At 46.9% G+C, this 16607-nt stretch overlaps 2 protein-coding genes across 14 annotated transcripts in view; both read right to left on the bottom strand.

Annotated features, from left to right (window-relative positions):
- Positions 1-5: 5 nt before the first annotated feature.
- On the bottom strand, positions 6-6092 carry SERPINC1 (serpin family C member 1). 2 transcript variants are annotated; one of them, XM_052666192.1, is made up of 8 exons: positions 5952-6085; positions 4627-4747; positions 3283-3664; positions 1998-2213; positions 1592-1729; positions 1109-1502; positions 740-804; positions 6-513 (listed from the first exon to the last, which is right to left on the bottom strand). In XM_052666192.1, the coding sequence occupies exons 2-8, from the start codon at positions 4629-4631 to the stop codon at positions 340-342; spliced, it is 1374 nt and encodes a 457-aa protein (XP_052522152.1). In that variant the 5' UTR covers positions 4632-4747; positions 5952-6085; the 3' UTR covers positions 6-339. The 2 variants fall into 2 exon arrangements, with proteins under 2 accessions (XP_052522152.1, XP_052522153.1); XM_052666193.1 differs by lacking the exon at positions 4627-4747 and having other exon boundaries at positions 5952-6092.
- Positions 6093-7768: 1676 nt separating this feature from the next.
- Positions 7769-16607, bottom strand: part of RC3H1 (ring finger and CCCH-type domains 1) — a 57101-nt gene continuing 48262 nt past the window's right edge. For 9 of the 12 annotated variants that reach the window (XM_052666160.1, XM_052666167.1, XM_052666171.1 and 6 more), the window contains one exon: positions 7769-16263. In XM_052666160.1, the coding sequence (XP_052522120.1) occupies positions 16110-16263 (154 nt within the window). In that variant the 3' untranslated portion in view covers positions 7769-16109. The remainder of the gene's footprint in view (positions 16264-16607) is intronic. The other 3 variants (XM_052666163.1, XM_052666166.1, XM_052666169.1) reach the window with 1 other exon arrangement.

Here is a 16607-nt window from a genome sequence, read left to right as displayed (position 1 = left end):
AAGCGTCCGTTCAGAGATGAGTTTATTCCATACAGATCTATAGGCCTTAACGTACTGGAGGATCAGTTACAGTTTGATGCCTGAGAGGGAGGAGGGGTCGGATGCAAGAATGCCAGTGATACTGGAATGGCTGCCATGAAAATACCAGTGCCATTATTTAAAAAAAAAAAATAAATCAGCTTCCTTTGAACGAGGGTTGGAGCGGGAGAAGGACGGCCCCTCCCTGCAGCTGGCACCAAACAGTAATACAGCCACCCCAGCACAACCTGGGTTGCATGGCAGTGCCCTACCACCCCTTTCCCAGGGGCAGGGAGGGGAGAGGTGAGGCTCGGGCAGCCTTTAGGAGCAAGGATCAGATATTCTGCCCATGAATATAATGGTGTTGAGGGCGGCTTCCCGGATGAAGAGCAAGAAGGGCCTGTTGGCCTCAAAGATGATTCTGTTTATGGGGAAGGAACGGCCAGAGATAAGAACAGATGTCGCTGCTGACGCCTCACTGCCTTCTTCATTCACCTACCAACCAGAAGAGGAGGAGGAATTAAGACACAGGCGTTATGCAGCTTTTAGAGTGCTCTACATCCCTCCCCACCAATTTGAAGCACGAGGATGCACTGTGCTTCAGTGTCTCCTTGTGGAGACAATCTGTGTTAGAGCCACAGTCTTTTACATTTTTCCTGTTATGCTTCATGCTTTTAAAAAACAAAAAGCAAAACACATCCTGGGACAAAATGAAGCTTACCTCAATGAAGGCTTTGTGGAAAGCCTCAGATACATACAGGTCTGTACGGCCCTCTGCAACTATACCTGAAACCCAGAATAACAAAACAAGGAAATCAAAACCATGTTTTGAGACAGGAGCTCGAGATGCAAAACAGTCCCTCCCTTCATGGACAGCACTGAAACCCAGCAGGCACATCTGCCCTAAAACGAGGATATCCTCCACCAACTGCACGCAGTGGATTGCTCAACTCCCGTGCCCTCAGAGCTAAGCAGGGCTGTGTGCCCAGAGCGAGGGCTGAGTGCCGAGTCCCTCAGTGGTGCAGCATCACTTAAACGTGCTCAGTGTTCTTTTCCTCGCAGGCAGGCTGCCCCCACCCTCACACCTCACCTGGCAGCTTGGCGTTTTCTGGACTGAAGAGATCTTCCAGCCCCATTTTTCTCAGTTTCTCCTTGACGCTGAAGCTGTCCTCGATGCGGAAGCGTGGCAGGGACACAGTAAGGGAGACCTCCCTCATAGAGTTGATCCAGTCCTGCAGCTTGTCCGACGTCAGGTCTCGCTCCACCTCCACCAGCGGCGTGCCAGCTTTGGGCAAAACCAGCACCATGGTGATGTCGTCCCCTTTGTAAGGCAGCTCCAGCACCTGGACTTTGTCCTCCTGGATGAACGCATGGCGGAACCTGGACTCCTGGTACATGATGGGGACTTTGCAGGTCTCACCGTTGGCTTTGTGAAATAAATCCAGTCTCGTGTTTGGAGCTGGGAACTGTGACTTCCAGTGCCCCTGACAGGGAGATGATGAGGACAAAAGCAAACATGAGCAACGTCGCTGCCCCTTGGAAATTGGCTGCTCTCCAGCTTTGTTAGCCGTACCTTAAAATAAATGGTGTTGACCAGGACCAAGACAGTGAGCTCATCGATACCTTTTTCTGGGATCACTTCTGTAATGCGCCTCTCCGTCTTATTGGCTACCCACTCGTTTATGATCTGCCTGGAAAGCTCTGGCTTCTCCTGAAGGATGAGACCAAAATAGCTTAAGTGGAAGGTTATAAACACCTCCCAAGGGAGGACACTGTGCAGCACAGCACCGTTTAGAAAGGAGAAGCTGGGAAGTGACTGTGGTTACAGAGCTGGGACAGGAGAAGCTGCTGTCTGTCTTCACCAGTGTTCCCTGTGCTGAGCGTGGCACTCCCTGCAGCAGGGGATGGGGATGCAGCAAAAGCAGGACAGGGAGGAAAAAAAACAAACAAACCAGGAATCTCAAGCAGTTCAAACTCACTTTGAAGTTCAATGGCCAGAGTTTGGCTCCGTAAACTATTTCACTAATGTTCTGGTAAGTCTCATTGAAGACCAAGGATTTCTCTCCAAAGAGACGGTTTGCTGATACTAGCTCTGATGACTTGTTGGCTTTCTTGTAAAGACGGCAGTTGAGCTTAGCAAAGAAGAAGTGGACCTGGTCAGACGTCTTCTCTGAAATAGTGTCAAACTGGAAGACCTGGAGGGGCCACAGAGGAAAAAGGAATCAATCAGCAGGCTCCTGTGCTCCAACAGCAAGTGGTGATGTAGCTCTTGCCCTCCGCTCATCCCCTAAGGCGCAGCCTTAGAATAACAGAACCACAGAATATCCCGAGTTGGAAGGGACTCAAAAGGACCATTGGGACCAACTCCTGGCTCCACACAAGGACCACCCAAAACTCAGACCCTGTGTCCAACAGCATCATCCAGGCACTTCTTGAACTCCCGCAGCTTAGTGCTGTGCCCACTGCCTTGGGGAGGCTGTTCCAGTGCCAACCACCCACTGGCACAGAACCTACTCCTGATATCCAACCTGACCCTTTCCTGAATCGACAGCAGCCTGGCCTTTCCCCATGAGAGCCCTGCACCAGGTGGGCATGGCACTGATGGGGCCAGATGCAGCTCTTGGGTCAGTGCAGGCCATGGGAGGACTTGCAGGGTTTGCTCTAATCCTGTGAGAATGCCGAAGGCTGCTCCTTCCCAGGAGTAATTCTCATGGTCTGTTGAGTAATTCTGCTACTCGTTATCTATTTTCAAGTATGTGGCAATTGTTTTGAGGGTAGATTGCAGCAGCACAGTGATTTTTTTCTATTCTGTTCCTAGCTGTCAGCTGGAAAGACAGCTCCAATTTGTCAGCTCCTATCCATCTCAGGGCTTCAGGCACAGAAAATCCCATAGCACATTGCTTATTATCTGTGGCATCACTTCCTATGAGAGGCAGAAGTGGGTGTTACCAGCCCTTCTGTAGGGAAAAGGAGAGTGTTGGGAGCATGGCCCAGAGAGAGAAGGGTTGCTGTCCCACAGCAGGGGCTGCCCACAGAGGAAGGCACACCTCAAGGTTTTGGTGGGTCCTTGCAGAACTGGAACCTGAATGAGCTGAGACCCAAGCAGCCTCCTGTCTCCCACCCGACAGCTGTTTAAATAAAAGCATCCCCTCCCATGCCAGCTGCCCAGGCCAGGCAGCCCCCAGCAGCCGCTGGCACCACCAGCTCCACAGCCTTCCAGGCCCCAGTAGCAGCTACAGGGAAGGCTGAGGAAACGCCACCGACCTCCATGAGCTGCTGCAGGGTGTCACCGCATGCCCCGAGCTTGGTCATGGCAAAGGCTGTGGAAATGCTGAGGGGAGACAGGAAGATGTTCTCCTCGTTGTCCTTGGAGTCGGCCAGGTGCTTGTAGAAGACGACGGCGAAGCGCGAGTTGGCTCTGGACAGCTCCCAGACACGGGGGTTGGTGAACTCCGGGATCCTGCCCTTCTTCCCCGGCTCCAGCACCTCGCTTTCCTGGGGCTTCTTCTCAGGGTTGCGGTAGATGCAGATGGGGTTCACTGGGATGTCGCGGGGCTTCGCAGTGCAAATGTCTTCAACGGCATAGCGTACAGGGGCAGCCATGCCCCAGAGGCTGAAGAGACACACCATGAAGAGATGCATCATCCTGGAAGCAGAGAGTTTGCTGAGTGTGGGCCCGCCTGCCCAGGGAGCTCCCAGTGCCCCCAGCCCAGCCAGCATCGGGGCATCGGGACCCTCATGGTCCTCCTCCCATTGCCCTCCTGTAGTGCAGCTGTGGGATGGACCAGGACAGCCCCAGCAGGGCAGCACACCTCTGAGCACATCCTGCTTTTAGAATAGCACAATGGAAATAGTGCTTTCCTAGAGCCACGGGTGCCCTTTTTTAAGCAGACCTAACAAGCTGGTGCAAAAACAGACCAAAGCTCTGATCACTCTATGGGGAAGGCGTCAAAGTCCGCTCTGCACTGCATTCACATCTTTGCTTTGCACAGACCCTGCCCTGCTCCCTCCTGGGGAAGAGCTCCGTGTCCCAAGCTCAGCAGAGGAGCGCCCTCAGACACGGTGCTTTGGATGGTTTCCTTCCCTTTTTGCTGGGAGACCTCCTTCTCCAGCTCTGTTTCCTTCCTTCCCTCAAATCCTTCTGCCCTTTCAATTTCTAGCTGTGCTTTCAGGCCCACCTCAGCCTTGCGCTGTTCTAACTACTGCAGGAAGCTCAAGCAGGGGATACACATCCCGCCAGCCCCAGCAGCACATTACTGGGCACCCTAGGGCTGATAAACACTGCATCCTAGAGATGTCCTCTGTGTAACTCCCGATGGGTTTGCTCATGTCCCCACGGCTCCTCTGGAGGCAGGCATGGGGAAAGACCCCATGTGCCCACCGCTGCAGCCACCTTGTGCTGCTCCTTCAGCGGCAAAACTGAAGGTTTTTTTTAATGACCGCTGGAGCTGCCAGCACCCAGCAGGGCAGCACAGGGTGATGCACGGAGCTCTGGGCTCTTTCACAACTCCCTGCCCATGCTCTTGTGCAATGGCTGGATGATCTTCCAACCCAGATCAGTCTGTGACTTCATCTGGGCTGCAGTTCTTCCATGAAAGCAGAAATTACCTCATTTGGCACTGGGGCTGTACCGAGCCTTGGGGGCCCTCTCCAGCACACTGTTAGTGCAGCAGCAAGCACTGCAAGAGGACGTGCACAAGATGCTCTTGCTCTTGAGAACACGGCCTCTCTGAGTGGTAAAAGCAAACATACTGTTGCAAGAATATGAAGGACAGATGCATGGAACAGCTGCAGCAGCACAGAACGCAAAGCCTGAAAGGGGTGGGAAGTCAAATAGACTGACCCTGCAAGCACCATGGCAGGCAGGAGGAAGGGAAGCACTCTGGCAGTTGGGAGCACCGCAGGAAGTGGCACTGTTCCCTACTTCCAGCTCCTGCAGGGGAGGGAGCTCAGCCCCACACCACTGCACTGCATGCCCTGCGGTTGGTGCTGAACATCCCACAGCTTTTCCTGGCTTTAGATTCCATCCGTTCGGGGGGGGATGTGAGATTTCACACTCTTAGCCCCTTCAATCTGATGTATCAGCTCCTTGGGCCATCCCAGCCCCCCAGCATACCCAGTGCACACACACACGGCGGGAGAGGAACACAAGACCCACAGGGCTGCATGCCGTACCACTGGCTGGGAGCTGCCCTGCTCCCCCAGCAGCTCCTTGGGCCTCCTTTTCATACTGTCCACACTCCACGCATCAGCTGGAGGGAGTCCAAACGTATTACAGCAAATGGCTGCCTGGGAAGAGTTACTGGCAAGGAAGAGCACACAGAGGGGGAAGGGCTTGGCCGTCCTGTTTCAGTCACCTCTGTGAGAAGCACAGAAAACCAAGGAACAAGTTGCTGATTCAGCTAAAAACCAGAGGGCTCCATACAGATGTGAGCACCCCCAATCCCACAGCCAGGCTGCAGCCAGCACAGCCCATGTGTCCCCCCACAGCTTTGCCTTCATCCCACAACAAGCGTTGCACTCACCCCTGCTACCTGCCCTGGCAGTCCTGCAGCACTCTGAGCCCAGCAGCTCAACCTGATTAGAGATCAACAGAAAACCCTTCCCTACTGCTCCCCTCCCCCAGACTGGTGCAGAGCAGACCAGGGCTGCTCCTACGCAGCCAGGCCAGGGTTGGTGCTCACCCAGGACAACCCAGCCTACAACGCGGTCGCCACAGCATGAAGCAGTTCCACAAAGAAATAAGATGAAGCGCAGTCCATCAGTGAGCTGGGCACAAATTGCTCCTCGATGGGAACTGTGATGTTTTAAGCTCCCCATGTCCTGGGCAGAAGCCCCACATCCAGAGCAGCAGCAGCCTGAGTTCCTTCAATAGGAAAACGGAGCTGTGATTTGGTTAAAAACAAAGCATTAGCAGAAGTGGTTTCTCTTACCCGGCCTGGTGCCTCCAGCCTCCTGTGTTCTGGATGTAAATGCAGATCCCCAGGAGGACAGGCAGTGCTCAAGCCCTAGGCTCCCAGAGCAGCTCCACACTGGCTCCAGCAGCGGGCAGGATGGGGGCAGGATGCTGGGGCCAAAGGCTGATGACCGCTGCAGAAGGTTAAACAAAGAGCAGGAAAACAAAAAAGCAATGTTTGGCTTGAAAGAGGTTTTAAAGTTCAATCTGACAAGGGAAAGTTTGACCACCTACCCCTTACAAACGTAAGGTGCCTTCCTTTCTTGCCAATAAAAAAAATAACTGCTCGTGAAAAAGTTTTCAAGAGGTCACTAAATCCCAACCCCTGAGGTGTCTGTGAATCTCACTCTGGTACCTCATTGCTCAGCAAAACGCAGCTCTCAGGAGCAGCGCTTGTGGTCCCAGGCTGCAGAGGAGGGCCTCCAAAGCAAGGCTGCGTTACAGCCCAGGGCCACAAGTACCACCTGGAAACTGGCTGTGCCCAACACGTCAGTCTCGCAAACGTTCTTGCTCACACCCATCCTCCAGCAGGGCTGTCTTTGTCCAAAGTGAGCACAGAAGCCACACGGTGCCCTTTGAGCAGCACCCAGCAACTCCAGGCGAGCAGCGCACTGCAAGGAAAGGCTCAGCTGTGCTGCTCACAGCGCTCCCAGCAGTGCTGGTGTCACCACTGAGGCAAGGTCTGCTCCCAGCCCCGGAGCCTTCAGAAGGCATCGCCTGTTCTCTGCTCCCAGCACAGCCGTGTGCTGCACCCAAGCAGGGGCTCTTCATCCAGTGCTGAGGGGTAGCTCTATGCCACGTGAAACGGGCAGGCACCCACTGTGTTCTGCACATCCCACGCAGCTCAAGCTACGGGATTGAAGGCTCACCAGCATGATGAGGCACAGCAGCACTGTAGCTATGCACTCACTGCAAACAGAGGCAGAATGTCTAAAACAGAGCAAGGGAACAACTCCCTTACGATGGTGGCTCTATTAGCAGCGAGGCTAATTGCAGAATGCAGAAGATGGCGAGCTGGGGGCTTCCTCTAAGTATTTATTCCCAAACCTAGCATAGGGCTGAAAGGATCCATCAGCTGCCCAAGCCATACTCCACAGGGGAGCTGATAAATACCTATCTTGAGTGCAGTAGGTAAGTGGCAATTTATTGTGGGTTCAGCTCAAACTAACAGCTCAGCACTGGCTGGGCAGAGCCACCCCTGAGGAGGCCAGAGAAAAAAACCAGCAGGTTTCCCCAAAGCTCCCCATTCAGTTCCTTTGATCAGACTCTGCAGCAATTCACTTTTTTTTTTTTTTTTTTTTTTTTTTTTTTTTCAAGCAAACTTCCACAGAAGTTCAAGTTGGTTTCAAGTGTACCTGAACATCCTTGAGCCCTCAGACCAGTGGGGAAAATGAGAAAGGGAACCATTGCCTGCAGAAACACCCAGTTTCCACATGATCGCTCACCAAACACAACTCTCTTCATAGGAACTGAATGTTTCAAGTGACCCAGTGAGAGGCCAGCTGTGTGACTGCCCTAAAGGCAGTGAGGACAGCATTTGGTGCTCACTGCATGCTGGACCTCCAGTCAATTAGCAAAATGGGTTATGTTGAACATTCTTTCTTGTTGGAAGGAGCGACCTGGCTTGCAGGCAGGCAGAGAACAGACAGCCCACAGAAGCAGCTGCTTCTCTGCCATTCAGCATCTCTCATGCTCCAGGCCCAAGGAGAACCAACACCTTGGTCTGAACCATACGCCATCAGGACAGCACACCCAGAGGAATGCACATTCATCCGAGACAGAAAATGAGAGATATTTCAGTGTTCTCCATTAATTTATCATTTAATATAAATGCTGACAGAAAAGCAGATAAGACCTTGTAGACACTTCCATCTATTTACAGACCAAGTAGTGAATCACCACCTTTCCACCAGTTCAAGTGTTCGTTGGATCTGCAACTCAAAGGACTCTCAGACACTGTGAAAGCAAGGTGAGGCTGAGCCAGCTTGAACAGGGAGAAAAGCAAAGCAAAGAGAGGAAAGGAAACAGCATTTCAACATAAGGCTTTTTCTATGTCACCATCATGCACACGCAATAGGTCTCCGCTTCCTTGCTCTTTAACACAAGTGACACGTAGGCTCTGTACTTTAAGAAACAGGGAGACAAACACTGACTTTCAGACCTCTGGACCTCCCTTGCCTTTTGCCTCCTTCAGCCCGCTCCGTCCTGCTGCAGCACAATACCTGGCAGGCTGTTCTTCCCACCATACGAAGTCTATTGCAGGAGTAAAGACAGTCAGATACAGTGACCTCTTCTACTCCTTTTGTCACCCGGGTTTTCCCAAAAGGCAGGAAAGCACCTCATGCTTCAAGGAGAGGTATTGCAGTGCCTGCAGGCTCAGTGTGTGTACAAGGCTTCCAGCTTCCCCTGAACTTGCAAAGAATTCACTTGATGGAACTCTTCTCATAAGCTCTACTTCATCTCTACTTCTATTGAAAGCGTCCCGATAGTTACACACAGCACATATTCACAAAATCACTCCAACAGTCAGCCATTCACATAAGGCTTAAGAATTATTATTTTTCAATGGGAAAGCGAAGCAGGAAAGAAAGAAAAACAGGGGGAGGAAAAAAGCAAGAAAAGAACCAGCTCAACACATGGGAATAACGACGCTTTGTTTAGCAGTGACTTATGAGAACAGCAGACAAGGAATTTCACTTATCCAAAATCCTAAATAAATTCAAGAAATAGTTCATAACCTGACTCAACAAATCTCATGGTCTCCTTTATTACCTAGACTATCCTTTTTTATTTTTTGTTAAATATACCTCTGCAGGGCACAATCACATACAATCAATACGATTGGAAAATTACATGAGCTCTATCCCAAGCATATATGCACCAATGTTAAAAAGTTATTTAAAAAACCAAACAAACCAAAAAATAAACTCCACCCAAAAAGGTGATAATGACTGCAGTATGTCTCGGGGAGACCGGTACAGAACTAACAAGATCAAAAAAAAAAACACCAAACAAACACCTAGGCTTACAAAAACAAGAGAAAAAAAGTCATCTATAGAGAAATCCCACAACTGGAAGCAGATATTTCCAAGAGGAGCTGGGAGCTGTTGCACTGACCGTCCTGTAACTCTTCCACTCTCATCTCACCAGTGCTTTGCCTCACCTCTTCCTCCCCACAGCAACAGCTACAATGAGGAAGGAGCTCCTGACACTATGTTACTGGGTATAGAAAACGGGGAAAATAATCAAGCTACAGCACAGTTGCTAAGCTGACTTCAAGGAAAGCTCCTCTTAGCACAGAGGCTGCTTACACAGCAAGCAAAGGCCAAAGGGGTAACGGGAACTCCTTAGAATTAGAAAAACCAAGCCGTCCGGTGTGCTGGGTTTGTCCACGTTACAGCAGCTTCCTGCAGAAGGGGCTGCAGATAAAAGGGGCCAACTGTAAACTCTGGAGCAGCTGTGATGCAAACAGGGTTTCCACTCTGTTGCTTTACACATTTCTAAAGTGCTGCTACCAAGTTTTATTTTAAAAAGCTGGAAATGAAGAGGTCAGTGCACACGTCCAGTTGTGGGATTCATCCAGTACACAATCTGGTTCGGATGCCAAAGACTTGTGAGTACAGCCTGCCACAGAACTATCCATAAATCCATTGAACAGTACAAAGAAGCAAATCATTTCTTAAACATCAAATACTCCACAAGGTTGTTTTTTTTTTTTCCTTACACATATATTTTCTCCCATTCACATTTCATACGTAACCCCATTACCTGTAATGCGTTGTGTTGTTATTTTTTCAGAGACACTGCACCACCTGTTACTTCTGTTTTTCTCAAGGCTGTGTTTCCTTCACCTGAAGCTGATTTTTCCTAGAACTCTCTTGTTTCCTGGAGCAGGAAAACATCCAACTGTGTGCAGGATGCAGCCAGGCACCTAAACTGCCCAAAATGCTGAACACTTGGCAATCTGCACTAAAATCATACGCCAGCTCACTGAAATCGCAAAGATTGACTGGGATAAATAGTTAATTATTTACGTTACTAAGCTACAAGACATCCAATTTTGATTACTATGGTCACAGATTTTAAGCTTCTAATGACTGGGATGTTTCTGGTGTAGAAAGAAGAGGATGCAGAAAAATCCAAATTCCCACACGCTCTTTTTATTAGGAATTTTCAGAAAAAACTGCACCCTCTTAACTTACAACAGCGTTCAGAGTTTCCACCACTCCATGTTACTCTTGCCATAAAAAATAAATAAATCAGTACTAAGTTTGTTCTCCTTTCCCTGCTAATCAAGACCCTACCTGCATCACAAGAAGTGCCTCACAGACAGTGACAACACTGAGCTTCTTCCTACACAAGAGTAAAGACCATTTATTAACTAGGTAAGGGGATGCGGCTGGGATAACGCTCCCCTGAATTGTTTACTTACATAAGTTGAGCTGATTTACTCTTCAGCCTCTTTCTTCCTCCTTTCAGTAGGAGTTAATGCACTTGGTAACAGCTGAGTGTGGAAAACAGAATCCCCAGTGCAGTGTTTGACATTCCAAGCTATTCTTGATCTGAGAAAGATCAATCTGTGCTACGCAGACTGCGTGCTCGGGTACTGCAAGCAGCAGCCATCCAACTTCTAGCACCAAGGTCTGACCTCACTCTCCTCAAATTCAGACTTTATGCAAGCAAGGCAGATGGTCTTTCCAATTCATGTCTAAACTCCTTTTTAAACAACTCAAGAACTTTGCTTCCTTTTTTTCACCCAGGGAAATTGATCTGTTGTCATACAAAAGGTTAAGCTGCTGACACTTGATTATTTTTTTTTAGCTCAGAGTAGGAGGTGATGTTCTGTAAAACGAACAATGACCAAATCCGAACACGGCAGTGAAGTCATAGAAACAGCCAGCCTTGCTCTGTGCTCCTTCTAGCTGTTCTAAGACAACGAATACTCCATCTGCACGTGGACACACACAGCACTTGCACGCTGCTGATACGGGTTTTCTTCGTTCCTCACTTGAGAACAGGGAAGGTGAGTCAGCACTCCTGCTGCTGAGCCTCCTGACTGTTAGCTCTGAATTTGTTGGACCATACAAGTAGGCGTGAAATAGCTAGTTTATACTGTACTCCTTCAGGAAACTATCCTGCAGTTTGCTTCGTTATGGTTCAGATTATAAGTGGAAATGGCAGCAAGGTGTTGGGCTCCTCACAGATTTCTCTCTGAAGCCAAAAACCTGAGTAACAGTCTGCAAGAATTTAAGTTAGGCAGGGAAATGCAAGTGAACTTTTATTTTTGTCAGTGAAAAGTCTCCTTCCTAGTCCTTTCTAAAAGGATTTTGCCTTTTTTGCTGTCATGAGACAAGGTAGTCGTATGAGTTTGCTTCTTATTCATCTAATTTAATGCTAGTTTGATGTACCTTTTCAGTTCCAAAGGGCTCAATAGCTCAATAAATCTGTTTGTAGCACAGATTTTTCTTTTTCTGCAAATAAAGATAATTCAAAGCAGTATTCAAGTCGATTTAAACTAAGACAAGGCTTCTTCAATTATACAAATTTCTGTTTCTTCTCCCTCTCTAAATGAGCCACTCGAGCAGCTGGGAGAGCACACGGGAGACAGAACATGTCAGAATACCCCAGATACATCTCAGTACATGGCAATTTGTATGACTACACGGAATGATTTTCCACAACACAATGCATGGGTAAGGCTTAACAATTGTGAAGATTTTAAAATTTCTGTTAGGATAATACAGTCAACTCACAGAACCCTACAAAGATTTGACAATCAAATGGCTACACCAGGAAAAAAAAAAAAAGTGTAAAGCACAAGTCTTTGGCTCTCCTTTAAAGAAAAACAGCAGTTTACCATGTTTATACAGATCCCTCGTTTGCCTACCAGTAGGGGCAATATCACATTTGTGCATCACTGAGTAATAACACCATTAGAAAAGGCAACTTCACAGAAGTTATTGGCTAAGCGAATTCATTTGAATGCTCTGTTTTGAGGCAGCAAGCTGTCACTGTTACACAATCAGGGAGGGTGAATGGGCAAGCCAAGAAGGAAAGAAAGGAAGGTATGGACAAGAGGCAGAGAAGAAGGCTCGAAGGAAACAAGACAGAAAAGAAATTGAGGAAAAGAAGCAGACAACAGTACTCCAAGTTTTGAAAGGTGCTCTGATAATAAGGAAAAAGGTGCTATTCTAAAATGGGACAGGATACAGTAACATACAAAAGGGGCAACTAAGTATAGATTCCTCCTATATAGAGAACTAGGGCGTAGGAAAGGATGCAGTGATGTTTCTAAGAGAAGAAAGATACTGGTGGTACAGAATAAACCAACATCACTTCTACACTGGCTGAATCACTGACACACTGAAGCTTAACCTACCACCTGAAGCTTCCCATTCTTGGGGGGAGAGGGAGGGCTGTCCATGCTGAAGCTGAAACTCGGGTATCAACAACTGTCCAAAGGTGTCTATTGCAGGAGAAAATCCAACCTACCTATGAAATGATGCTCTTAACACCACTGTAATACTATTTCCTCTTGCTTTAGTAGGAGGACTGAACTGCTTTACAGATCAGACCAGCTTCATGCAGGTGCACACGTATTCCTGTACAGCTGGGGCCATGATGCGCTATAGGGTTGCTCCAGGAACTGTCACTCTCTGGTTACACACTGCAACTGTCAGTGCCTTCACTGTATGTATAACTACCTGCAGGTATAACTACCTGCTCTCCCAGCTTTTTTCGTAAAAAGTGAACATTTTAGGTGCTGCTTTCAGAAAGAATTAAACGCATGCACCATACATGGCTGTTTGACTGTCTCATCAACTAAGCTTTTCCAGAGAAACAAGGAAAGGGCAAGAGGAGGGGGGAAATAACAAAAATCAATATTGCTGGTAGATATTAAACAAACTATTTAACAAGCCAAACTATAATACTGGGCAAAGAGGCCATTCACCTGGACACATTGATCACAACAAGGACACCACGCACAAAGTACAGCACGGAGAGCAGGACACAGGAGAAGCAACAAGAGTAAGGTCTCCTTTCTAATCCATGTTTTGGAAGCATTTGCTATATGTAGGCCAGCAGAGGCAATCTGAAAGATTTAATGCTAACCTCCAAGGAGCAAAAGCAAAGAGGAAAGAGGGAGTGATTCCTAACGTGGAAAGGAAACTAGCTGGCAGAAGCAATAAAAGGTAAAACAAAGTTCTCTGCTCCTCCAGATTTTCTTACTAGTGTTGAAAAGGAATCTGTAGTTCCAAACATAACCGTTTTTGAGAATTCAGTTCACATTAAAAAAATATTGCAGTAAACAGAAGATACCTTCTGGGCTTGTCCTCCTAGGTGAGAATATTGCACTAATTATCTCAACAAAAACGAGCTCCCTGTGCTGATAAAGACTCAGCAGGAAGAAGTACACTAATTAAAACCAAGGAAGAGCAGGCTGACCTGATGGTGGAGCTCTGCGCTCGAGAATGGGAGGACACAGCGCCGTGCTGCGTCAGCCGGCTGCCAAGCACGCTGCCAGGAACCTGTAGCTCCTCACCACGCTCAGAGCAGAGAAGGGAGGAAACAGACCTACCAGGCTCTAAACTGCATCAGCCTCGCTCCGCTCAGTGCCAAGGGAACGGCTGTGCTGCTAGGCTTCAAGTAGGAGATGCGGATGGATGGGGGCTGGCAAAGTTGCAGCGCCAAGATGATTCTTTGCCAAAAGTTAAGAGGGGTTTAAAAAATAAAAGCATGCTTTAAAACTACTGCTAGCAGTTAAGAGGCTAAAGCTCAACTAAGAGCAAAATAAATATGCGTGAAGATATGGAGATACATGGGTGTGTGCTGAAAAATGCCTTTATTTTCACTCAGTGCTTCTACCTCCCAGATATCTGATCACAACAGCTGCGCTCATGCGAAAAAATTCTTAAAACATACCCAATATATATACAGATATAACTATGTATATATGTATATATATATATTTATATATAAATTTTTATTTAAATAAAAAAGAAAGCTCGAATCCCAAGCCAATATGTGTATCAAATCCTTGACCAGCCAGGTCTGTAGGGCATAATCAAATTCAATGTGAAATAGTATACAAACGCGGTGCCTTGACTGGGCAAATTAAATAATTGCTACTCAAAAGAGTCTTCTGTTTGGACTCTCCTACTGGTAGGCAATAGTGGGACTGTATCCCCTCCCACCCCCCATATTTTGTTTTATTTAACAGTATGATGAATGCAAAGCTTAGCCCAAGGTTGCTATGACCTCAGCAGGAGTTAAAGTTAAGGAAAAAACAAACAAACAAACAAGAAAATTATTAACTCTTGCTTTACCCAACCAAAGCAATGCAGTAATTTATTACATAACCAGTGCTTTCTGATTTAGTAGTCTAACCCAGAAAGAAAATAACAGGCCAAGAAGGTGCAGAGGGAGCAGCACTTCAAAAATCAACCTCTATGAAGTTCTTCATATGCAGGGTCTCACCCTAGTGCACGCCAACAAAGTCAAAAATTGTGCAGCAAGAACAAGTCCCTTGTTTCTTTAAAGAAAACAGATCTAGAAAGGCTCACGGTTCCTCCAACTCACGCTTACAAAGCATCTACTAGAAGCAGCACGCTAGGTCTCAAACCAAACTTACTTCATTTTTACTATGACTGATAGGATCAGTGCTGCACCTGAAGTGGAATTTTTGATGCAGCTTTTCTCCTCTAAATAGGCATCTGGGAAGGATTCAGTGCAGCAGCGACAGACAAACCAGAAATTGATTCCGAGGTCTGTGACACACAGAACCTAAACAATGGGAACTTTACAAGAGAACAAACAATTCTCCTCTGTTTCTGAGATATGACCATTGCTGATGTGCACAAACCAAAGATGACCATCTCTGTCAATGAAAGGCACTCAAAACGGCATCACAATTAAATACCTGATGTGCCGCTGAACAGAAAAAAAATAATCAGGTCATAGAAGAAATTATTATATGTTTAATAATAAAATAACAATGAAGAAATAACAAAGGCAAGGATTGCTGAGAGGGAAGTGCACACAAAAGACCTGTTTCAGAAAGCAGAGAGGTTAACGAGTCCCTCTGCTTTAACCTCACTGTATGCACTTTGGACAAGCTTATTTTAAAAGCGTAACGAGAGTGGGAAAAACAACCAAGCAAAACCAACCTAACACTGGGTGACCAAGTACAGGCCAACAGTTCACCTCCAGTTAACATCCTTCCAAGCAACTGCACAGCCTTATATTCTTCCTGCTTGCTATTTCTAGAGACCTTGCCTCACTAATGCTGCACAACCTTGACTGGATAGTTCAGTCTCTCTACTGTGAGCCTCAGCTGCCTGCATTCTGCTGAACTCCACCAAAAAAAAACCCCACCAGGACAGCAATCTTCAAATAAAAGTACTGAATGTTGGACGTATCGTTTGTTCCTGTTCTGATCACACATGCTGTGCACAAGCTTACATTTGGTCTGCATCTGTTGCACTGAAAAAGATTTTGTCATATTTAAACTTAAAATTACTTAAACGAGAAAAAAGCTGGGCTCAGTTCCTACAAACAAGGGGAGAAATTGTTCTATGAATTTAATTTGCTGCACATCTTCTGACACTGCAATCCAGAGCTACTCTACAGCCCACATTCCCTGTTCACCTTTAAATCATACAAAGGAAATGGCCAGGTTGTTATATTTGTTGAGAAATAGAAGTGATAAGGAATTACGCACTGGGTATGTAATAATACCAAAAAAAAAAAAAAAAAAAAAAAAAGAAAAAACCTACTTCATTAAGATCATACAATTAATCAAACAGAGTATATATATAATATCTTATTTTTTTAAGCCCTGGGACCCAAGGCGTCCGAAGTTATTAAAATAAAGTTCATTCACAGAACAAAAACAAATTTAATTTGAATTGCTTGCAGATACTGCTAATTTTCATTTTTTTTTAATTAAAAAATGCGTTAATGTGAACTATGTGCAGGATTTGTTTCTAGTATTTGTGTTTGTGCACATTGCCTCTGGACCTGCTGCTCTGCTACAGCTGTTGCTCCTGGGTTTCTCCAATCACTCCTGGAATAAAACGTGACGGAAGCTACCAACACCCCAGCAAAAGGAACTCTGGGGTACGCTGGCCTCTCTTCATGGAGCAGATGTGGGTGTAACACCCATTCTCTGGGAGTCTTGGCTGTCTCCTCCTCCCTCCGGGTCCTCTGACAGGCTGAGAGAGGCTGCCTTGTTTGACAGGAGGCTGATGTTTTCTTGTGTCAAGGCTGATCCATTTGGAACATCGCTGCTGGAAAAGTTGTGAGGAGGAAGGGGATGAGATGAAGAGGAGTAATTATTGAGCTTTGAAAGTTTAAGTGAAAGGATTTCAGTACTTGTTGCAGCACCTCAATAAGCAGTTCTGAACATGTGTAATCACAAACTATGCACAACGAATAGGCTGTCTGCTACACTTCAGATCTCATCAGGAAGACATAAGATTTTACGAAAACAAACAAAACCAAATGCCTTTAGTATTCTAGATAAGCTCTGCATGATACACACATTCATTCCAGAATATTTAACATGCATGGATGTATGGAAGTTGTTTCTATTTCATTACTTTCAGGGTTTTGTACTAAAATAGCAACAGAA

The sequence above is a fragment of the Tympanuchus pallidicinctus genome, unplaced genomic scaffold (genome assembly GCF_026119805.1).
Source record: "Tympanuchus pallidicinctus isolate F22 unplaced genomic scaffold, pur_lepc_1.0 scaffold7, whole genome shotgun sequence".
In the NCBI taxonomy this organism is placed as follows: Eukaryota; Metazoa; Chordata; class Aves; order Galliformes; family Phasianidae; genus Tympanuchus; species Tympanuchus pallidicinctus.
The sequence above is the reverse complement of the archived record's forward strand: the minus strand, read 5'-3'. Positions and strand labels throughout refer to the sequence as shown.

Coding starts and splice junctions, on each gene's coding strand:
- SERPINC1 (XM_052666192.1), bottom strand. Junction 1,730..1,997: donor TCTGGCCATTGAACTTCAAA/GTGAGTTTGAAC, acceptor CTCATCCTTCAG/GAGAAGCCAGAGCTTTCCAG. Junction 1,503..1,591: donor TCAACACCATTTATTTTAAG/GTACGGCTAACA, acceptor TCTCCCTGTCAG/GGGCACTGGAAGTCACAGTT.